Here is a 25,214-nt window from a genome sequence, read left to right as displayed (position 1 = left end):
ATCATTTTACATTCCCACCAACAGTGCAAGAGGGTTCCCTTTTCTCAACACCCTCTCCAGCATTTATTATTTGTAGTCTTTTTGATGATGGCCATTCTGACTGGTGTGAGGTGATACCTCATTGTAGTTTTGATTTGCATTTCTCTAATGATTACTGATGTTGAGTAACCTTTCATGTGTTTGTTGGCAATCTGTATATTTTCTTTGGAGAAATGTCTATTTAGGTCTTCTGCTCATTTTTGGATTGGGTTGTTTGTTTCTTTGATACTGAGCTGCATCAGCTGCTTGTATATTTTGGAGATTAATCCTTTGTCAGTTGCTTCATTTGCAAATATTTTCTCCCATTCTGAGGGTAGTATTTTTTTTTTCTTTTCAAGCTTTATTCGTCTAAATGACTACCTAATTGAGAACACAATGCATGTCCTAACAGTAAATTCTGCTAGCTCCCTTTTGAATTATCTCACTGACAAGTTAAAACGGACACCTTCAGCAGATGTCATTCAGAAGTGGATTACAGAAGAGAAGCCTGAAGTCACTGATAAAAAGGTATATTCAGACACAATTAAGAAAACATACATACATGAAATGACAGAATGAAAATCAGCATATCAGCAAGTATCTAATAGCAGAGAAAGCTTCCATTGTGCTGAATATTGCAGTCTTTCTCACAGGCACTTGCTAAAGGTTCCTCATGTGTTCACTCAATAAATATTCCTTAAGTATCTACTATGTACCAATCCCTATGCTGGGTATTGGGTACACAGTGGTGAAAAGCATAGACAGAATACTTACCCCCAAGAAGCTTATAGTTCAGGGGTCATCATGAGCATGAACTGGCAGAGAGAAGCAGGGAAGGTGGTATAAATGAAAGAGATAAACAATGGCTTAGAGGCGAGAAGGAGCAAATCATGGGAGCAAACCTTTGTGCTTTCAGTGAATAACCTCTTAGGAAGATGTTGATCTTAGAAACACAGAGTAATGTGAGACATTTGAGATTAAATAGTACAAATTTGTGCATTCTAACATAGCTTATCTGATAGCCCAATAAGCTTTTCCCCAGCTCCATCCTGGATATGGCTTCATGACAGATACCTAAAAACATAGCAAAACATGCATATCTGGTTTCATCAAGCTTCTTACCTTCATATCTCTGCATCCCCCCAGGAGACCCAATATGCAGTTTCAAGGCCTGTCGCTCTTTGCCATAGTTCTCCTTTTCTCCAAAAGTTGAATTTTAGCTGCATACTCCTTTTCATTACTTTCTCTCCTTCCCTATTCTCAATTCCTTTTTTTCCTCAATACTATCACATTTTGAAAGTAACATTTATCTTTCTAATTATAAAAGTAATATATGCTAAGTGCAGAAAATTTGGAAAACATAGAAATATACACAGAAAAGCATCCTCTGCTATAACAAGTTAACTATTTCCAAGGGGGAAAGAAAGGAATCATACTTTACTTACTGCTTTATCACCTACTTTTTCCACTTAGCAATGTATTATGAAAAATCTCCCAAGTCAATATGTATTTTTTCCATATAACATTCTCACATAGAAATGTATTATACATCTTGTAAATAATTTTCTATTATTGATCACTTTCTCACTAGTCCAAATAATGCTGCAAAGAATATCTTTGTCTATACATTTTTCATACATCTCTGATTCTTCCCCTTAGAAGAAATTCCTAGATGTGGAATTGTTGGATCAGAAATATGCTCACTTGTTAAGGCTTTTGAAACTGATGCATAACTTTCTAGAAAGTTTTACAATCTTCCTAGCAATGTTCGAGAAGGAGCCTTTGGCCATATGCACACTAGATATTATAATTCATTTCAATCTTTGTCCATCTGACGGATGTCAAGTAATATGTCACTACTTTTAAATGTTATATTCCTTTAACTGCCACCACAGTACAGGGATAAGAGTATAGGTCTCGTGATGAGAAAGACCTGGGTGTCAGTTCTGATCTGCCACTTACAAACCAGTGTGTCCTGAATGAAATGTCTTACCTTCTCCAGATCATAGTTTTCTCGTGGGAATAAAAATGATACCTGCTACATATGATTGGTGTGGGATTTACATAAATAGTTAGCACTGCCTGGCACACAGTAAATACTCAATAAATGTTACTGAATAAACTATTAATATCTTGAGGAAGAGAAGGAGGAGGACGTTGATTGATACTTCCTTTAAAAAATGTCAGATTATGCCCTTTGTCCATTTTTCTGTTTAAATATCTTTCTATTTAATATCAATTATGATGTTATTAGTATATATTTCTATTGACTATATCAAGTATATTTCTATTTAAATATAACCAACCTTCTATCTGCATTACTATATACATTACTGATATATTTTTCCAGTTTGTTGTTTGCCTTTCCACTTTGTTGATAGTGTTTTTACAAGGAGAGAAGTTTTACACTGTCATGTAGTCTTTCCATATTTGCCTTTATTTTTTAATTTCTATGGTAGTATTCTTTGAAAGACATGCCAACATTATAACATCAGCTAATTGTGTAAGCTTAAGTTTATGTGCCTTCTGTAATACGGAGGTTTTTTAAATTTTAGACCTTGGTACTTATATCTTTATAACACTGCAGAAGTGCTCATTTCAGGGGGCCCCCGTGTTGGAGAAGCAGGAAGAAGATGAATCTCTCATTCCCATGTTTGTCACAGAACTGATTTTGACAGTCCAGTCACTGCTCTTTGAGCCTCCTTTGGAAGATTTTCTGGTATGTGTTTCCTCATATAGCATCCATGCATAAATACCTTTTTTGGAAAATGAAGCAACTGTTCTACTGTCAAATGATTGGCAGGGTTGCTATTGTCCCTTCTCCAAAATGATCGTAAGGAAAAGACAAAGCATTGTTCTGCACACAGCATGGCATCTACATAAAAAGTATCTGAAAGTTTAGCACATTTTCTTTAATTTGAGACAGACTAGGGGCTTGGTAGGGTACACCACTGAGAGAACATACGCTATACAAAATGTAAAATTGACTAGAGGCATCCCTCCAAGAAATCGCTGTGTTGTAAGTACCATTTTTGAAATCTTTTAAAGTATGTTGCATCTGAGTGTTGTTTTGGTATCTACTGCTGTGCAGCAAATTACAACAAATTTGGCAGCTTAAAGCAACAGCCATTTATCACTTCAGTCTCGTGGGCCAGGGATCTGGGCACTGCTTAGCTTCTTCTCCGCTTCAGGGCCTCTCCATGCAGGCTGCCCTTCGGGTATTGTCTGGGCTGAAATCTCCTTAGAGGCTTGAATGGAGAAGGATCCACTTCCAAGTTCCCTCAGATTGTTGAAGAAATTCATCTCTAAGCAGCTATAGGACTGAAGTCCCTGGTTTCTTGAGGGAAGTCCAGTGGGCACCACCCTTAGATCCTAGGAACCATCTGTAGTTCCTATAGTTCATGTGGCCAACTCTATAAGCAGTTTACAGTATGGGTGTTTGATTCTTCAAGACCAGCTGGAGAATCTCCTTTGAGAAGGGCCCAATCCCTCTTGTAAGGGCTTTTGCTTGATTCAGACAGGTCTACCCTGGATAATCACCTTTTGGACTAACTCAAAGTCAACCTAATTATATCTGCAAAGTCCCTTCAGCTTTCCCTGTAATGTAACATAATCATGGCTGTGGCATCCCATCACATTCACAGATCCCCCCATACTCAAGAGGAGGGGATTATACAGGGCATGTAAACCAGGGAGAGGGGATCTTGGGAGCCATCTTAGAGTTCTGCCTTCCCCATTTGGGTACAGGCATAGATTAATAAACCAATCAGAGTCTATATTTTCTGCCCTTAGCTGTGTATTGTGGTACAAAAGCACTAGTAGTCAGGATCTCTAGATTCTAGTCTTGACTCAGAATCTCTAGATTCTAGTCTTGACTTTACTCCTATGGGGAAACCACTTACCTCTCTGGGGTTCAGTTTATGCATCTGTGAGATGAGGAGGCAGATGAGTTTTAAGGTTGCTTCCTCTTCCAGCAGTCTATGACTCTGTAATTTATCAGATCTTCAGGCTATTTTAGGATATTTACAAGGACAAGCAGACTGCTGAGTTCCCTGTGGTTGGACCTTCGTTCAGGAGCTCCCACTCAGAGAGGCACTGGACTCTCATGTCCCTTCCGGGCCAGAAGGCTCTTGGCCTTCACGTGGAAGGTAAAGGTTTCTGTGCAGCAGATGATGCAAGAAAGCTCTCTCCAGCAAGCAGCTGGTTATTCTCCTTAAGCCCCAAGTGACAAGCCTTGAAAACCTTAACATTCTCCGTATTTCCTGTTGTAGGGGCCAACTCCCCACAGGGGTGTTTTTAATTCCTACCCATGAAGTCATAGGCCAAGCATGTTCATGTGTTCACACCACACATAAGATTTTGCTTCATGTAACCCCAAACTAGCCAAGGGCAGTATAAACTGCCATGAGTGGATCACTCATGAATTTTCTATTTTTTCTCGCTCTTATTTTGGTCATTAGTCTTAACATTTCAAACACACATACACACATACAGCTTCGTCTAAAGGAAAATTATATAACTAAATCTTGACATCTGACATTGTTCTTTCTTGGGTTAACTATGGTTTCCTAATACTTGATCCAACATACATTTTCCAGTTCTTTTCTTTCCTATGGTGTTTGACAGACCTCCCGTTGCATATGACTCCTGCCTCTGGAAACAGACTCCCCCTTGGTTTAATTTCTCATGGTTTTACTCCTGTGCCAACATTTTTTCCTTTCCAGTACTCTATTTTGGAGCCGCTTTTTTTGTCTGACCTTTGACTGTTGCGAGCCTGAAAGGCTCCCTCCTCTTCACATTTTTTATGTTCCTCTGGGGGCTTGTGTCCGTGCCTGTTGTTCCAACTACCACTTCTAGAATGGTGACTTTAAATAAATATTTCCATCGTGTACTTTTCTTCTAGACTTCAGCCTTGGAGCCATCTGGAAATCTCCACAATTAACTCCAACTCACCAAAATAAATTGAACTTATCAACTTCTTCCAAAACTTGCTCCTCCTTCTATATCTCCATTTCAATGAAAGGCAGTATCCAGATGCCCAAACCAGCAATCCAGGAGTCATCCTAGATCCTCCCTTACTTCTTTGAGATCAAGGCAGCAAGTCCTGTGTGTTGACCTTAGTTGCACCTCCCCTCGATGGGAACCTCATTACCTCTTACCTGGCCTGCTGTGACAGTCTCTTCTGACCTGCCTGCCCCTCTTCCTTCTAGTCCATTTTCTACATTGCTGACTGCAAGATTATTTCATAGGCAAATCTGATCATGTCACTTAAAATTAAATTTCTTCATTGTCTATAGGATGCTCTGTGAGATGTTGATAGGCATTCTAGGAGAAAAGGGTTTGTGACATGCATTTGCATAGTAACAAATATGAAAAATCCTGTTTAGTAGATCCAGAGGAAAATCTTGTTTAACCTAAGGTTTCTTCCCAAACTTATGTGACATTGGGACCCTTTTAACTCAGGGTAGTCCATGGTCACAATCTGGGGAATGCCAGACCACCGGCTAACACTGGAACCCAGCATCACTCACAGGGCCTTTCAAGAAGGGGCTGACTGCATCATGACTGCATTTTTCCACACTGGCACTTATGCTCCAGCACCCAGACCTGCCAGCCCCCCTTGGGCCTCTCACATACAATGACTTACAAGGACTGTACTCCCATCTTGTATACTTGACAAGCTCCTGCTCGTCTTTTAAGACTCTTCTCAAGAAGTACCTTTATATCATTTAGATATATATTATTATAAATTATAAATTAATTCATGCTCATCAAACTTGAAAAACACAGAAAAAGATTATTAAAATCATCTGTAATACCATGTGTCAGAAATAGAAACAACATTTTAACATTTTTATACTTTTTTTCCAATCTTGTTTTAGTACATACTGATATACCAACACACCTAACTTACCATAAGATTTTACACATACATTTTTAAAATGGGATGTTATACACCAGTTTCATCCTGCTCTTTTTTTTTAACTTAAGATTACGTTATAAACTTTTTCCCATGTCATTAATCAATCTTTGAAGAGATGCCTAATTTCCATTCATATAAATATACCATAACTTAACCATTCTTCTATTTTTGAACACTAATGTATTTTTCTAATTAATTTTTATTATAATTAATGCTTCAGTGAGTGCCCTTCCACATGAATCATTGTTTACGTATCTAATTTTTCTCTTAGGATTGATATCTAGGATGGAAATTACTGCTCAAAGAATATGAACTTTTAACCCACCTTTTGAACTTTCCCTGATTCTCTTCGGCATATTCTGGCATTCCTTCCCTTATGACCTTTCTGTGTTTTGTTCATGTTTCAAATGAATGTAATATATTCTTCTTAATGTGTTGCAACTTTTTGCTTATCTACCTCTCTTTCAATTAGAAAACATATTTCCTGAAGACAGGGGCTGTGTCTTCTGATTTGTCATATATTCAGAGTCAAAGCAGTACCTGGCATTATTGAATGAGTTATTCTTATTTATTTTAGCAGTTTAGAAAATTCAAAACTTTTTATAAATATAACCATGTGTGTGTTTACATTTATGTTTGTGCTTTTCTCTCCAACAGGATGGTATTTCAGGCGCAATTAATCATTTCCGAAACACTGTGTTATCAGTTCCTAATCTTGTGCCTGATTCATATTTTGATGCTTTTACCAGCCCTTACATTAACAACAAAATGGAAGAAAAAACTTGTGGATTTGGTCCAAGCTTATCAGCAGTATTTGATGATGATAAGAATTTTCACACAATTATCTTTCAAATAAAGGTATACTTTCTTTTACTAAAACTATTTTTATAATATTTTTGATTTTTAAGAAACTGGGTAACATATTTTCTTACTGTCTTATCTTTAGATTAAATGCTACTTAATCTCTAAATGCTAAAGTGATTTTTTTTTTAAGTCCTGGTAGATTAGAGCACTGATTATAAGAAAGAGATTTAAAGCACAAGCTGTTCAAGATGGTATCACTTTTGGGGGTGGGGGGTGGGAAATAAGGTTAAAAAGGAGGAAGAGACATTATCTGAACATTGGGTGGTACAGGGAAAATAGAGCAACTGGTGAAAATTTAAGGCCCTGCAAGACAAAAAGAACCAGAAAACCAGAATACACCCAACTCTTTCCCCACAACCAAAAACTAAAATAAAATAATCTGCACATTGCTCTACTGACAAAACAGAATGCCCTTGAATTATAAATCTTGTAAATCACTCAAATCCATGAGCTGAATAAATTAAAATATATTAAATACCTGAGACGGTACTATAAGGAGAAAATAGAAAGTGAAGATTAAAATATTCCTTCTCTTCCCTCCCAAAAAACATGAAACAAAAACTGCACTATAAACTAAAGTAAATAGCCTCAACATTAAATTTAAAAAATTCAAAATTTAAAATAAAAATGGAATTTTTTTTTTTAAAAAGACAAAATTATCTCAGAAACCAAGACTAAATTGCATCATGCTGGAGAGAATAACCTGAAATGAAAATGTAATAGTGAGTATAAAGACAGGAAAACAATCAGGAGAATGAAAATAAGCTAGAGATAGAAGTAAAAATGGTCAGAGAGAAAATAATTGAAATAGAAAACAGGCAAAGAAGAAATAACATACATATAATTGGAGTGTCTGAAGGAGAAAAACAAAACAAAGGGTAGAACAAACACATAACTATAGTCCAAGAAAAGAAAATGTGAATCTATATATTGAAAGGGCCCACAGAGTGCCTTGGAAAATTGACCTAGAGCAATCAACTCTGAGATACATCCTTTTAAAACTATTAGCTTTTAAAGCTAAAGAAAAATTCCTCCAGGTCTCACAGCACAATGAAAATAACTTACAAAAGTAAGAGAATTAGACTAGCATCAGGCTTCTCAAAAACAACGTATAAAGAAAGGCAATGATGGAATGACATTTTTTAATGAAACTCAAGAGCAGATAATGCGAATCAATAATTTTTATCTAACCAAGCTAGTCCTTCAAATATCAAGGCTATAGAAAAATAGTTTTAAAAAGGCAAGGGCCTAGGGTTTTTGGTGCTGATCAGGATTTTTTATGAAATTAGGATGAGTTTCATCCAACCAGGAGATAACTTGGCAAAAGGACTGATCTTCCTATTTCTGGATCCACATGTAAGGAGCTTGGAAGTTGCCACTCTATCCTAACAAGTAAAAAGCCGAACACACTGACTGAACAGACTGCTATAGGATCTGTGATAGAGGGGAGAACACAGGGGAAACCACAGCCCTCAAGATTGGAGAGACAGAGAGATGAAAACAGGGAGTCATGGCTTCTGAGAGCAGAGACTACGAGCAGAAACCTCAGTGAGAACCAGTGCCAGACAGGAAAACCTGAACTGTAATTGATGAACTGATGGAGGCTCAGTGTGAACAACTCTGAGAGTTAAAAACTCCAGGGACCAAGTTATAGGGGACCAGATTCTCACAGTAAATATTCTCACAGTAAATATTAGAGAAAACCAGATTCTCACAGTAAATATTAGAGAAAAATTCTCTCATGCTTCCAGCAAGGAGAGGGGAAAAGGAATAATTTGAAATATGTCAGAGCACCCTCTTCTCAACAAGGCCTACCTTCAGAGGAAACTAGTTAACCAGAGCCTAATTTGCTAGTGTATTATCTGATCCTAACTTACCTGGGGGAGGGGAAATACACAACTCCAGCCCACTCTAGCCATCTGTCCCACCTAAGGAGAGAGAAAAAAAAAGTGAGAAATATTTACGAAGTTCACAGTTCAGAGGCATTGGCTCACTAAAAGACTAAGACCTAATCAAAGGACTATAGAATATATCCCCTCCCCTGACACATACCATCCCCTTACTAAGGACCTATTAACAGCAGTTACTTTTACCAAATACATCATGTCCAATTATAAAAAAAAAAAAATTACAAGGCACATTAATAAGGGGAAAAAATTAGAAGACAGAGCAAGTATCAGACCCAGACATGGCAGGGATATTGGAAATATCAGACCCAGAATTTAAAACAACTATGATTAATATGCTAAGGGCTCCAATGGATAAGATAAACAGCATGCAAGAACAGATGGGCAATGTAAGCAGAGAGATGGAAATCCTAAGAAAGAACCAAAAAGAAGTGCTAGAGGTAAATAACAAAACAAAACAAAACATCACAAATAAATAATGCCTTTGATGAGCTTATTAGTAGACTAGACACAGCTGAGGAAAGAATCTCTGAGCCATAGAATATATCAATAGAGTCCTGAAAACCAAAAAGCAAAGAGAACAAAGACTGAAAAAAGCAGAACAGACTATCCAGGAACTGTAGGACAACTTCAAAAGGCGTAACACATGTGTAATGGGAATACTGTATGATTCCAGCTATATGACATTCTGAAAAAAGCAAAAATATGGAGACAGTAAAAAGATCAGTGGTTACCAGGGGGTTGAGGGTGGGGGAGTGAAGAGGCAAAACACTGATTTTTAGGACAGTGAAAACACTCTGTATAATTCCATAATGATGGATAAATGTCATTATATATTTGTCCAAACCCATAGAATGTTCCATACCAAGAGTGAACCGTAATGTAAACAATGGATTTTGGGTGATTATGATGTGTCAATGTAGGCTCATCAATTGTAACAAATATACCACCCTGGTAGGGGACGTTTAGTCTTTCTTTAGAAAGACTGAAAATGAAGTGGTGCTCAGTGGTGTAGAGACAAATGTAAACAATAAGAAAGCAAGATTTGTGATCCTATGAGTCAGGGCTATAAATTTCTATGCACCAAATATATATACAGGAAACACTTGCAAAAGGCAAAGAGATGCAATGAGACACAAATGGAACATAAATAGAAACACTGTGAATAGAAGACTTTAACATGCAACTCTCATCATAAGGCAGGTCAAGTTGGAAAAAAATAAATAAGGATATAGAAGTCCTAACTAACATAATCAATGACAAATAACAAGGAAATAACAGTTTAAACAGAAAAAAAAATGAGGGATTACCTTACAGACATTTATCCAAATAAATTTGAAAACCTAGATTAAATAGATAGTCTTTTTAGGGAAACATGGTAATCTAAATCAACCACATTAAAAATAGAAAGCTTACCAATCTCCACAGAAGAAATAGAGGAAGTTATCAAAGAAATACCTTGTAAAAAGCACCAGGCCCAGATGGTTTCACAGGGGAATTTTATCAACTCTCCAAAGACCAGATATTCACAATAGCACATAAATTGTTCTAGAATACTGAAAATGCCTGGTGGAAAAAACTTCATTGTAATAACAAAGCAGGTAATATATAATATTTAGGAATAAACCTAATAAGAAATGTTTAAAAAAACCTATATAAGGATATCTTTTTATGTTTTCTTAAAGGCTTCTGGAAGACACAAAAATAGACTTAAAGAAATATTCATAGATGGAATGACTCAACGTAATACATATCTGTTCTCCCTAGGTTAATCTATAAATTTAACACAATGCCAACAAAAGTACTAATAAGCTTTATCATAGAGCATAGGTTTATAGTAAAGCCTATATGTAATAATAGACATGCATAGAAGCTAGGAAAACCCTAAAAAAGAAAAGCTATTTGGGGTATTACTCTTACCAAGTATTAAATATAAACTCTATAATTAAAAGATTGTGGTATTGGCTATCAGACCAGTGGAACAGAATAGAAAATCCAGAAATACACCTAAGTACATATGAAAATTTATTAAATAAAAAACATGGTATTTCAAATCACTGAAATATATTTGGACTTTTTCATATACAGTGTTGGGATAACTGATTAGCCTCTGGGACAAAGTTAAAGTTAGATACATATCTCACGTTGTATATAAAAATAACTGGATCAGGGATCTAAAAATTTATTTAAATCATACAAGTTCTAGAAGAAAACATGGGTGAATTCTTCTATAATCTTGTTCATAAAGAAAGGTTATCTAGCTATGACTCAAAATCCAGATGCCATAATAGCACAAATTGATAAATTTGATGGTATAAAGCTTTTTAAAACTTTTCAAGGCAAAAAAATATATAAACAAAGTAAAAATACAATTAAAAACTGGGAGAATCTATTTGCAGCATATAAATCACAGCTAAGGGCTAATATTTTTATACATGAAGAACTCTTGCCAGTGGGGAACAGGGAGGAGACCAAAACTAGGTAGAAAAATGGTCAAAACATATGATAGAAAACTCACCAAAAACAAGAACCTATACACATGAAAACATATTCTACCTCACTTATAAGAGAAATGCAAATGGAAACAAAATTGAGGTAGCATTTCTCAACTATCAGATTAGCAAAATTCAAAAGTATGACAACACATTTCATTGGCTAGCCTATGGATAAACAATGCTCTTCACACTTTGCATTTGAGAATGCAAATGATGGATAATTTTACAGTATATAACAAAACTATATGTTATGTATTTACCATTTGATCCAGCAATTCCACCTTTAAATATGTACCCAGAAGATGCATGCCCAACAATACAAAAGTACATATGCACTAGATTTTATTAACATTATTATTTTTATAAAATATCAGAAACTCCCAAAATACATAGGATGAACTATGGTACATTTACACAGAGGAGGACTATGCAGCTGAACAAAATAATACGGAAAATATCTACCAACTAATATGGAGTGATTTCCAGGGTATACTGTTAGGTGAAAAAAGCAAAGTAGAAAAGAATATCTAGAGTGTGCTACTTTTTATGTCAGAAAATAGGGAGGGAGAAGAGATAAACCAGAAACTAAGGAAATTTGTTACCTAGAGGAGACAGTGGGAATGGTGTAGACAGGATAGTGAGTATGGAGTAGAAAAGATGGGAAGAGTCACACTTAGTTCTGAGTATACTTTTTAATATAGCACTTAAAAATCAATAAGAATGGGGAAACAAAACCCTAAAATAGAATACAATGAAAACAAAAGAACTAGACTATATTTCAAATGAATAACATAACCACACTGCAAGGAAGGGGAAAAAAACTAAACCAAGTAACTTTTAAACACACTATTTTGCCCATATACCCTTAAGCTAAAGACCACTATAACTATAATAAATATTGAATTCCACTTAGTCTGTTTTTCATAGTGATATTAGTGTGTTAGCAATTCTGAAATGACTTTCTGTGTATTCTGGAGTTGAGCAAATAACTAAATATTGTGGATAATGAAATGAGGTTACTCATCCTCATCCAAATATGGAAGAGGAAAAACCAGAATGGTGTTATATTGGAACTGGAGTTATGAACTCATGATCTTTAATTGATTGATAGAAAGAGCACTATGTATAGGGTTTTGTGTATATATGTATTTATGTGGGGTGTTTGTGTGTATCCTAGATCTGCTTGCTGAGATGGCCTAGAAGCAATGACATCCTAATAACAATGAGCATATTTGGTGTCCACACATTGTTTTCTATATATCATTCCAAATCAAAAGGAACCAAATCTCTTTGGAGAAATGGCTTATTCAAAACCTGGGGCAGGGAAAGTACAAGAGCAGCCCAGAGCATATTGTTGAACCAAAAAATAAGAAGGTGCCTAAGGAGTAATGGCGACATGCAGAAAAAATTAAAAAGCCAACTTGAAGGGTCTCCCTGGGACAATTTGACCATTAAAATAAGTAATGATTATAACAGTCTTTGAATAAAATGAGAATACATGAGTCCATTTTGTGAATGAATGAATGGAGTGAGAATGGAAAGCTCTTCCTTACAGTAAAATGCCAACTAGTAAATGTAGAAGGAAAACATAAAGAAAAATCACCACTATAGAAATAGGCAAGAATCTCTAATTCATACTAAAACCAGTATGCAAAGATATGATGAGGAAAAGGATATTGTCTCAAAGCGTTTCTGCATAGAATATTTATTGACTTAAGGAGAGAAAATAGTAAGTTTGCAGTAACGAAACCTCACAGACACCACCTTAACTAACATGTTAACATCACCAGTAATGGGACAAATCAACATTCTGTGCCTTTTGACACTGTTCACAGAGAACATACATCACTTATGTAGTATTATTGCCAAAAATGTATAACTGAATGTAAGCATTAGGAAGTATCACATACACACACAGGAGATACTTTTCAAAAATGTTAAAGGTCATAAAAAACAAAGATTGAGAAATTGTTCAGATTAAAGGGCACTGCAGAGATGTGACAAGATAGAATACAAGAAATACAATACATGATACAATACAAGATACCAGATACAATACATGATCCTGGATAGGATAGTGGACCAGGAAAAAAAGGTTTTTTATTTTGTTATGAAAGACATTATTGGGACAAATGGCCAAATTTGTATAAGATCTGTAATTGATAATAGTATTAATATCAATGCTAATTTCCTGATTGAGGTCATTATACTATGGTTCTATAAGAAAATATCCTTGTGTTTATTAAACAAACCCTGAAATATTTAGGGGTAAAAATGTCTGTGTCTGCAACTTTCTTCCAAATGATTCAGGGTAAAATAATATATAGAGAGAAAGAGAATGATAAAACAAATGTGATATATTGTTAAAATTTAAGGAATTTCAGTGGTGATATATGGAATTCTTTGTACTATTTCAGCAAACTTCCTGTTAGGTTTAAAATCATATTTTGAACATGTTGGTGGAGCTTTCCATTTACAGGCCTCCCGTTGTGTTTCTAATGCCTTCATGATCATGTATCAGAGACTATTAAATCTGCTCAAAGGAGATATACTTTTTTTTTTTTTTTGCTGTGGGGAAAAGGATGTTCTTTTTTATTATTAATTTTTATTGGAGTATAGTTGCTTTACAACATTGTGTTAGTTTCTGCTATACAGCAAAGTGAATCAGTTATATGTATACATATATCTATGCTTTTTTAGATTTCCTTCCCATTTAGGTCACACCAGAGCACTGAGTAGAGTTCCCTGTGCTATGCAGTAGGTTCTCATTAGTTATCTATTTTATACATAGTACTGTACATATGTCAGTCCCAATCTTCCAATTCATCCCACTGCCCCTTCCCCCCTTGGTAACCATAAGTTTGTTCTCTACATCTGTGACTCTATTTCTGCTTTGCACATAAGTTCATCTCTACCATTTTCCTAGATTCCACATATAAGCAATATTATATGATATTTGTTTTTCTTTTCCTGATTTACTTCACTCTGTATGACAGTCTCTAGGTCCATCCATGTCTCTGCAAATGACGCTATTTCATTCCTTTTTATGGCTGAGTAATATTCCATTGTATATATGTAGCACATCTTCTCAAAGGAGATATACTTTGACATAGTTTCTTCCCCTCAATTTTTAATGTAAAGAAATAAACAGCAGAAACATTCTGGAAGATTACATAAGAGCCTATTAAAAGGAAATAAATGAACAAATAACTAAGCCATCCAGGGTGTGTGCTATTGTTTGTAATGAAACTTTCTACTGCTACCCACTATCCCTAAAGCAAGAGTCTGAATCCATAAAGCAATACCCTAGCACTGATGTGTTGGGAATGAGCAATTCCATTGATCATCTCTAGTTTTCCTTGGGACAAATTGCAGTCATTTGCAAGAAGTCTCGGTAGGAAATGTAAGGGAAGGCAATCGAATGCAGCCAGGGAATAATGGACCAAGACCAACAACAAACTGATCCTAACTGCTGTTCATAGGCATTGAACTATGATTAACATGTATTGACATGGATATTGTAGGAAAAACTTTGTGGGGAAGTGGAGGTTGGAACCAAGGTTAAGTGAGGGGAGGGAAAGGATTTTATTAGAGCAAATTATGAAGACATTTTGGAATAGGAGACTTGCCAGCACAGAGAACTTAATAATGAGATTAGGCAAGTAATTTTGCAAATATGCTAAATAGTTTTGCCTTTGCTCAAAAACACTAACGAAGATATAAAATTTGCAGTTTGGAAAATAAATAGACATTGTCTCTTGCCATATATTTACTAGTGATGTATAAGTTCACCGTGAAGCTAAAAAAATTTCAGGTGTGCTTCCTTTCAATCATAAGGAACAATTCTTTGAAAGTCAGACTTGAAGGTGTATTTTTTTTTTCAGTTTTATAAGAGAATCCATTAATTGCTTCTTGTCATCCAGGATGGTATCTTTCCTCACTTAGGTATCCTCAGGTCAAAGCATAGTGTTGGGCACAGAGAAGGCATCTGTGTTTGTTCAGTTTTATTGAATTGAATTCTGCTCAGGAAAAATACAGTTTTGTCTGTTTTTTTACAACATTTAGGAAACCATACAGGCAGCATTTGAATCTGCTCAATTATATGCAGCTACGTTTGAAAAGTTTCAGATATTCTTCAAGGAAAATGAAAGTCTTGATTTACAAGCTCTTAAACTTCAAGAACCTGGTAAGTTTTCCATTTGTCCTTACTAATTATGTTTGACAGGTATATCAAGGTTTATCATTGTCTACATTTCTGTTTGGTGGTGTATGGTGACAGAAATGGTAGCTCCAAAGAGTTGGCCTGACAAAATGCAACAGTTTATTCATTTCTAGATTATTTGCTGTAGAACCACTTTTTTTTCTTTAGTTTTACTGTTACTGTTTTATTTCAGAATATTATGAGAAGGAATTCCTCCCCAAAAGCTTATCTTTTAGTATCAAGTTGTACCAGTGCTAAGGTTATATAGCCTTTACATGGGAAGGAGTCAAAAGAAATGTTTGCCTCTCAGATTCCTTTAAAAAATGTTTACATAGTGTAACATGTGTCTCAGGAATTCAAGTTACTCTATTTCTGTGGCCATATTGCAACCTGGTGGGTATGAATCCACAACTCTTAGTCATGAAATCAGATCCGAAGGGAAATTATTTTATTAAACTCATTATCTTCAACAAAAGGAAATAAAATACAATACCCAAGTGAAATTTCAGGCAAGAAAGTTCCCAAATGTTTACAAAAATTAAGTATATATTATTCATTATTACCATTTAAAAATGTGAAGCATATCATTCATATTCTTTTTTTATTTCATGAACTGGCTTTATTCCTTTATTTTCTTATGCACAAAAATGATTACTCTGATACTTTGCCTCACAAAGCAACACTAATTTTGTCTGTAAATTTTTATGTTTTTGTTTCAACCCATTCTTTTTATTATGCTGAAGTATTTTAAAGTAAATTAGACATGCCATCCCTAAATGAAATATTTCAATATTCATCTTTAAAAAACATGTTCCTACAGAACCAAATTAATATTATCACACCTAATAAAAAAACCAACAATTCCTTAATATCAACATTTAGTCCCTATTCAGAATCCCCCAAATAAAGCAGTTTGCAGCTAGTTTGACCCATAATCTAGTCCAAGAGCAGGCACTATATTCACTTGTTATGTCCCTTAAGTTTTTAAAATCTGAAACAGACCCTTTTTTTCAAGACACTGACTTGCTCAAGAAACCGAAGTGGGGTCTTAACTTTAGAAAACAAAACTAGACAAGTCCATTTCTACTGTTCTTCACCAACACCGTCACACTGAGACTTAGTGTGTGTTGAACTGAAGGGAACTGACAGGGATACAATGGCACCAGGGTGGCAGTAAGGTGTGGAACCTGGCATTTCAGCACATGGAGTAGGGCTAATCCAAATAACCAGTTCTAATCCCCTAGATCTTCTACTCATAATCTTGAGCCAAGGCCTCCTAGTATCCTGTTACCATGTTCTTCACATTGGATAACTTTACTCCCTCACCAACCACCCATCTGGATGAGGCCACCAAGCTCCCAGGTTGCCCTTCTTCTAGTCCTGCCTTGGCTTGTCAATTCTATCCCAATCCTGGAACCAGGGTCTCATAGGTATTAGCTGTTTGTTTTCTGGGACTCTGGAGTACATTGGTCTGGACTCCTAAACGTTGTGTTCCTCCTCTTTTAGGAACTCCCTGGTACTTCCTAAACCTCAAACCCAACTGTTAGCCAGAGGTTAATAGAGTGTAGCTTTGACCGTTGGATACCATGCCTTGCCTGTTATCGTATTCCCTCAAACTATTCTAACACTGCCTCGCACATATTATAGACACTTACACTTAACAAATGTCTGTTTAACCAATCCTTTAGCCACACTGACCTCTGTCTAGCCCCAGAAGACGATCAGGGGACAAACTCTGGCTTCCTGAACTAATCAGCAATATCTCACCCCTGAATTTCTATAAATGTCAGTGTTTACTAATAATTTCTGTACTTCCTGAGCACTTATGATAGATACTGTGCTAAGTGATTTTCAGGCATCTCATCTAATCCTCATAATTCTATGAGGCGAGTATTCTCATTTTACAAATAAGGAAATGAAAATATATGGAGATAAGGTAACTTCAAGTTTACACAGCTTGTTAGTGGTTTAGAAATCGTTTTCTCTGACTTGAAAGTTTGTGTGCTTAACTGTTGTACAAACCGCCTCTCCTCTAGCTCATAAAGAGAGAACTCTTCTATCAGCTTTACTCTTTTGTTTCCCTTTGAACACGGCTATATATAACCATGGCCAAGTCATTTAACCTCGAATGATCTAAATTTCTTCATGTATAAAACAAAAGTATTGGACCAAATTGGTGTTTCCCAAGCTAGTATTCCTTGAACCACTGTTCTGAAGGATATTACATGATACCATGAAAAATGAAAAAGACTCTGTGTTCAAATAAGTTTGGAAGATACTTGACCAAACACCATTATACAGATTTCCTTACCAGAAGTCTTCTCAGATCATTTGATATGCTTATTTTGTCAGTTCTCAAAAATACACACATCAAAACCTTCTGAAATGAGTAGGACAGATAATTGTCATCCCTTTTTTGTATCATGAGGAAGCCGAAGCTCAGAAAGATCAACTAACTTACCCAAAGCCACAGATGGGTTAAAGACTTGAGCCTAGGTCTTCTAACACTTTGTCTGATATGTTCTTTTATTAAAAAATATTTATTTTATTTTATTTATTTATTTGGTTGTGCCAGGTCTTAGTTGTAGCTCGTAGGCTCTTTAGCTGTGGCATGTGAACTCTTAGTTGAGGCATACATTTGGGATCTAGTTCCCTGACCAGGGATTGAACCCAGGCCCCCTGCATTGGGAGTGAAGAGTCTTAACCCCTGCACCACCAGGGAAGTCCATGATGTGTTCTTTATACTGTGTCAAACTCTCCCTTGTATCCAGGAAAGAAGATGATATGAAAAAAGGCAAGAATCAACACCCTTTTCTCTTTGGGATGGTAGAGGGGAGGGTTAGAGAAGGAAAACAGGAAGCGGTAAGGAAATCAATCTGACTCAAGCAGAGAGAGTAATTGAAAATAAAGTTAACTAAATATTTAAAGGCCAAGAGGTACAGGATTTTGAAAGATGAGTAGAGTAGTTTAGTATTATATGTGTATTAGTAAGAGCTGTTTTTGACCAAGAGTATGATAAAAGTGTATTCAAGATAATCAGGCTTCCACTGGTTCGGAAAAGGGAGAAAATGGCAATGGGAATATTACCAAAATTCAACTACAATATATGGTGGACACAAATGGACAAAGCTTTAGCCTCAATGAATGCTTACTTTGAGGTACCATGTGGGAGAACCCTTAGATTAAGCCAACTTCAAACCAACCTGACTCTAGAATCTAATCCATTCTAAACCAGATCCTCTAATGCAATTACAAGTTATTTTCATGTGCCATTCTTAACAGGAGCCAGAGAACATATTTACATTATTAAATATTAGTTTCAAGAATAAAATATAAAGCATTATGAATTAACATTTTAAAATTAACATTTTAAAGTTACACAAGGTCCTCTACATATAGATAATACATTATAAATATGTATGTAAATTTATTAATGCAATGATTTTTAATATATCTTTATAATGATCCTTTAAAATCTAATACATGTGTTTTATGCTTTACATGAATTACTTTACCTAGATGTTAAGTTCTTTAGTGAACAACTGGAAAAATATCACAGACAGCACAAGGATGCAGTAGCTCTAAGACGCACCAGGAATGTAGGATTGCTGCTCATTGACACTAAGCAACTAAAAGAAAAACTAATTCCATCACCTTTGCGATGCTTGGCGGTAACTATGAACTAAGAAAATTTTAAATTATGGTCTCTACAACTATTTTATGATTTTTCTCTTGCAGATAACCTATCTTTATTTTCCAGTATTGCAAATATTTAAAATTAACATTAGTCTATTGTGCATCCTTAATTTCTAGGAAAAGTCCCATATTCTTCTTTCTGTCCCAAGCACAGTCAGCTTTCAGGTGAGGAGACAGCAGCCCTCAGACTAGCCTCTTACATCCATTCCTTTTTCCTTTGTTGGAGCATTTCAAGACTTCCTACAGAAGAGACACCACTGTAACAGCTCAGGATCCTAGTGGGAATGCTAGTTGATTCTAGGATACTGAGATCAAGTTTAGGAGATCATTTCCTGATCTGAAACTGTCCCTAAAGACCTGATTATATTTTGGTGAGTTGTAGAGCTGAGGAAATTTGATTGCTTCTGCATTAACTTTCAGGTCTTCCTTTAGAGTCATATATACTATCAAATACCTGTAGAGAGACAATGGTGTAGAACAGAGATTGTCAAACTACAACCCACAGGACCAGTCCAGCCTGCCACCTGTTGTGTACATACGGTTTTACTAGAACATGCCAAAGACAGTTGGCTTATGTATTGCCTATGGTTGCTTTCTCACTACAAGGGCAGAGCTGAGTAGTTGTGACAGAGACCATATGTCCTGAAAATCTAAAATATTTACTATTTGGCCCTTATAGAAAACTTCTGCTGACCCCTGGTGCAGATGAAAGAAGACAGAGCCCTGTCTAAAAGGCTGCAGGCCTGAGTGCTAGTATCTATTCTGTCACTAATTCATTGTATGGCATTGGGCTTTCTTCTAGAGCTTTGCTGCTTCATTTGTGGCAAAAGAAAAAAAATATAGAATTCAATTTCAGCAAACATTTCTGAGCACTATGAGCACTACTATATACCAAGCCAAAGAACACTCAACTCAAACTGGCTTCAGCAATCAGAAAATGTATGGGCTATGCATCTAAAATTCCAGAGGGTGGATGGCCATCAGGGAGGTGTGATCTAGTGACTCAGTAGTGTTACTGAGGACCTGATTCTTTTCATTCTCTATACCAAGTCTTCTGATGTGCCAGCTTCAACCTAAAGCTCACATGCCTTCACATTTCTCAAATGGCTGTCAAAAGCTCCATAGGCTGATTATTTCCTTGTTCATGTCCAGAGAGAGAGAACATGAGAGATCTCTCAGCCTTAAACAAAAGTCTTGTGTTTCTACTTAATTGGATCAGCTAAGGTCAGAGGTTCGCCCTAATCCGATCACATTAGCCAAAGGAAGCCATGTTCATATTTGCCTTATGACCGATCAGACTCTGTCTTTGTTTCTAAAGGGGAGATCAGTTTCCTCCAAACCACATTACTACCACCCAACAGGAAAGAAGTAGAGTTGATGCTGGGGAGGGCACCACAATGTTCACTATACAGGGCAAAGTAGCAGAAAGGGCACTTACAAAAGATCAGAGCATTTAGGCAAACTTTTTAATAAGTTGTGCAATACAGCTTGTTCTAGAAATTATCTTCAAAACTAGCCCTTCCTATTGGTTCAATGTGAAAAAAACCAGACCCTTCACGTATACTGCTGCTTCCAATACCTGCCGACTTAACAGCCATTCAATTAGAATTTATCTAAACTATATAATAAAATGGAAATACTCAAGTAGTTATGATTCACAGTTCCTTTTTCTTTCCTAGGTGCTAAATTATATGCTTCCTCGCCTAAGCAAGAAAAAAGTGGATGCCCTTGTCTCTGAGGCACAAGATGCAGAATATAAACTTGAATTTGTCCCAACTACCACCATAGAATATGTTAACAACTTAGTATTTCTTGATGAAATTCAGGAAAGGGTGAGTTGATTCTTACATAACTCACTATTCCAGATATTGTGGTCAGGAAAGCAAGTAAGAGAAATTGAGGGACTGAAGGTCAGGAAACAGTGTCAGAATATCAAAAACACTTTCAGGCAAAGTAAGTATATGCCTTACATCACAGTAGTAATGACAGCTAACATTGATCAAACTCGTACTACTAGCCGGGAATGCACTACATTTTCTACATACATTACATTTTTGATCCTTGCAAAAACTTAAGAAGTATAAAGAATTTTTATTCTCATTCTACAGATGAGGAAACAGGGACCAAACTAGGTTATGCTGTCCAAGATCACAGAGCTTTTTGTAGTGGAGCCGGAATTTACACCTGGGTCTCTGACCGCAAAGCCAATGCTCTCAACCCCAGTTTATTGCAATTCTTATTTGTGATAGATGATAATAGAATTGTAAACTTGGTATTAGTCATAATGGAAGTCTTGATCCTACTTAACCTATATTTGCATAATAGTCAGGAACCTTCCAATTAGGAATAAAAGAAACCCAACTTTAGCTTAAACAGGCAGGCGGGACGGGGAGACAACAGCAGATACGGGGACTCAAGTAACACAAATGCTGGGGTCTGCTCTCTCCCTCCCTCCCTCTCTCTCTCTGTCTCTCTCTCATACACACACACACACACACACACACACACACACAGACACACACACACACTCACTCCTTTGTCTCCCTTATTTCTCTCTCTCCGGAAACTTGGTTTCCTCCTCCCATCTTTCCCCTGTGGCACGCAATCTAACATTTAGTTTCAATAGTCAGGTTTTTCAGTCACACCAGTTGGCATTTAAAATAGAGTTAAATCATTTTCTTAAATATCTGGAAATTGAAGACATATTACCAATTTTAAAAATACAAACTGAAATGTGAAATAAGTCATTAACAACTGGATAATCTGTTGGATAATGTTATATATTGTTAACAGAATTAATAGTAAAGGCTATTTCATGTACCTATAAAAGTAAAAATTTTGTTTCTCATTTCAAGAAACAACATCTTCTCAAATGTGATGATCTCAAGATGATTGTGGTTTTCCCTCAAGTCTACTTATACATCATCCCAGGAGACTAAAGATGCTCAGCATTTATTATTATCTGCAGTCAGAAAGACTCTTTGTCAAATAACCAAAACCCAGTTGAGGTTTTGTCCTACCTTAGGACAAAACGTGGACCCTATTTAAGGAGGAAGGAATATTCCAAGGGACACACCCCACCCACACTCACACCAAGAATGTGACTAGGCTTAGGAACTTACCAGAGCCAGGAATAAGAAGGCTGTGGGAAACCCAGGTGGTCCTCTCTCCACCTCTCCTCTCTGCATCTGTCTGATGGTCTGCTTTGCTCCTTTACCTCTGCAAACACGTTGCTCCTACTCCTTCATCCTCAGCAGCAAACATGGCCACCAGCACCTCCCAGGTCATATGTTGCAAGCCTAGCCAGCCACCGAGAGAGACAATCTCTCTCCTCTGATATCAATTCTAAATGTTTAATGAATGGATTCAGCCGCCACCCCTACCCTGATCCTGTTGTATAAACTATGGAAGGAAGGATCATGTAGCAGGGGGTAGACCTCTCTCTCTCTGGTTCCAGAACAGGAGAGTCGATGTGCCATGCAGAAACCCAGGCTGTGTCCTGTCTCCATAAGGTTGTCTGTGCATGGCCGGGTGGTGTGTTGGGGAAGCAGCCTCTCTTAGGAAAATGCTCTGCACACACAGACAGCTTTTCTTTGGAACCTCATCCATTAGTTCCAAAAAAGTTGTAAGCACTCACTTAGCAGGACGCAAGGATGACAACACTGAGTAAACCTGCTTTCAAGGACCTCAGAGTCTAGAATGACAGCAGATAACTCTTATACAACGGATATAGGTACAAGATACTCTTGTGGGCAGGGTGGTGGTGGAGCAGAGGGAGGGTGCAGTCATTCCTATGAGTTACAGAAGGCTTTGCGGAGGTTGGGGCATTTAAGCTTTGTCCTAAGGTCCATCTATTCAGGTAGGCATTCCAGAAAGGGGGAAATTTGCATGCACAGACCCGAGGCAACGTGGCAAGAACAGGATATGGCAGTTGGTGTGCTATGTAGAAGGGGTGTTTGGCGGAGAAAGCTGATGAACCATAGCTAAAGCAGTATTTCCAAGGATGGGAGAGAAGGAATGGATTCTAGCGATATTAAGTACGTAGAATTGAAAGGACTTAGTGGGCGACTGAGTGAGGGGACAACAAAAGAAATCTGAGATAACTCTTAGATACCCTTTTACAGTGAATGGGTAGACCACCAGCCAGCATAGGTAGGGCAGGCCACATAATCACTTTCTGACCAGACATTTTTGAGAGTGAAAGAGGCACCATTAATCATCATGCCAGGACAATACCTTGGTATAAACCAAGACACTCCCAGAGAAAACAGGACATATGCTTACTCCACGAACCAGAAATCCAGGAAGGTGAGCAGATTTTGGTTGTCAGACTTAGTTCTATTTGTAACTTATTGAAGATGTTAGACACTTCTGGTTGAAAATAACAAAAACTCACATAGTTAGCTTGGAAAAATGAGAAGATTTATTCTAAGTTTGCAAGTATATCTTTTGGAATCCAAAGGTATGGATAGAGCCTAGCCTTTAAAAAGGGCAGGAACTAAGGACTAGAGCAGCATAGGGAAACCAAAAAGACCTCTCTTTCCATCTCGCATCTCTGCTCCTCTCTAGAACAGTGGTTCTCAAAGGGTGTTCCCCACACCAGCTGCATCAGTATCACTGGGGAACTTGCATATTCTCAGGCCCCACCCTGGACCTTCTGAATCAGAAACTCTCGGGAGGGGTTCAACAATCTGTGTTTTACCAAGCTTGCCAGGGCGATTGGGATGCAGCTAAAGGTTGAGAACCATCTCTCTAAAGCCTCTCTGCAGTTTTCATTTCCTGTTTAGGACCTGCTTTGTTACCCCATGGAAGCAAATAGCCTCTGCCAACAGCTACAGTCTAACTCTTTCCAAGTTCAAGAGAGAGATCAGACTGAGCTGGTTTCACTAGGTCCCAGTTTGACTCTCCCTGGTTCAGCTTGTGGCCAGGAGGTGGGTCAAGTTGTAGAACATGGATACTCCCTCCATAACCTTGTGGCAGAGGGGCAGGGAGGAGGGTTCCCCCCAAACTGGGGAGTCCTTGTCAAAAATTTAGTAAAGGCACTGTCCACTGAAGGTAGGGCATCAAAGCAAAGATGTTTAGTAGTCAGTAATAAAGGTTTTAAAAGCCTTTATTAAAGGGTAGTGTGAGTCTCACCATAGATCAGGGTTCTGAATCTATAGGTACATGGTCCACACACCTCAGGGGCTGCCCTGGGACAGTCACTGCTCAACACACAGGCCTGGAATCTCAGATGTTACAGCTGGGCATCCTCAGAGCACCTGTTGTCTCTGAAAACTTTAAATATTGGCACTGTTTAATCTACTAGAGAACAAAACAGAGAGAGAAAACTAAATACTTATAACAGTAATACTAACTATGCTCAGCTCTGAGAAACTTACCTCCTGGGCCTTATTACCTGCCTCGTAGCAATGACTGTATTTGCCACCCAGCAGGCTCCAGCCAGTTTGATCTGCATTAAACGCACCCCTCTGTGTGCTGGCTCTTCACAGCGTGATGTTTACAATGCACAGCAGCTGTCTCCTATCAGACAATCTTAACAGGTATAACAGGACTCTGATTTAACCAGCAACCAATGTTTATGTTTAGATTGAAAGCCTTGAAGATGAAGGGAATGTAGTGGTTCAGATGTACAAGCTGATTGAACAATACCAGGTTCCCACACCTCCCGAAGACTTTGCTGTTTTTGTAACTATGAAGCCATCCATTGTTGCTGTTCGGAATGCCATTGATAAATCCGTGGGTGACAGAGAAACAAGCATTAAGCAATTTTGTCTGCATTTGGGCAGAGATCTTGAGGATCTAAGCAATGAAGTGAATGAAATAAAGCTGCTAGCACAGGTAAGCTGAAGCAGGGTTTTAAAATCTGTGTAAAGGCTGACTATTACATTTTAATAAACCATTTAGAAAGCATATTTCAATTTAATCTGGTTTAACTTTTTTTTTTATGGCTTAATTCTCTGAGCTGCTATTGAAAATTGAAAGTGGTTCTGAACCTCTCTTAGGTACTGAATAAATTCTAGGCCGTTGCAACTAAAGCATGTATGCAATAGTGAATTCTCTTTCTCCTGGCTTCTATTTATTATTATGAAATGAGTGTTTTTATAACC

The 25,214-nt window shown here is 37.1% G+C and overlaps 1 protein-coding gene across 1 annotated transcript in view; it reads left to right on the top strand.

Moving 5' to 3' along the window:
* The window catches only part of DNAH6 (dynein axonemal heavy chain 6), a 298,766-nt gene that overhangs the window by 50,278 nt on the left and 223,274 nt on the right, over window positions 1–25,214 (top strand). Inside the window, exons 9-15 of the mRNA XM_059942689.1 lie at window positions 378–546; window positions 2,621–2,737; window positions 6,599–6,799; window positions 15,273–15,393; window positions 18,928–19,079; window positions 20,784–20,936; window positions 24,694–24,945. Coding sequence (XP_059798672.1) covers window positions 378–546; window positions 2,621–2,737; window positions 6,599–6,799; window positions 15,273–15,393; window positions 18,928–19,079; window positions 20,784–20,936; window positions 24,694–24,945 — 1,165 coding nt within the window. The remainder of the gene's footprint in view (window positions 1–377; window positions 547–2,620; window positions 2,738–6,598; window positions 6,800–15,272; window positions 15,394–18,927; window positions 19,080–20,783; window positions 20,937–24,693; window positions 24,946–25,214) is intronic.

The sequence above is a fragment of the Balaenoptera ricei genome, chromosome 13 (assembly GCF_028023285.1).
Source record: "Balaenoptera ricei isolate mBalRic1 chromosome 13, mBalRic1.hap2, whole genome shotgun sequence".
Classification (NCBI taxonomy): domain Eukaryota; kingdom Metazoa; phylum Chordata; class Mammalia; order Artiodactyla; family Balaenopteridae; genus Balaenoptera; species Balaenoptera ricei.
This window is presented reverse-complemented; position numbering and strand designations above follow the sequence as displayed.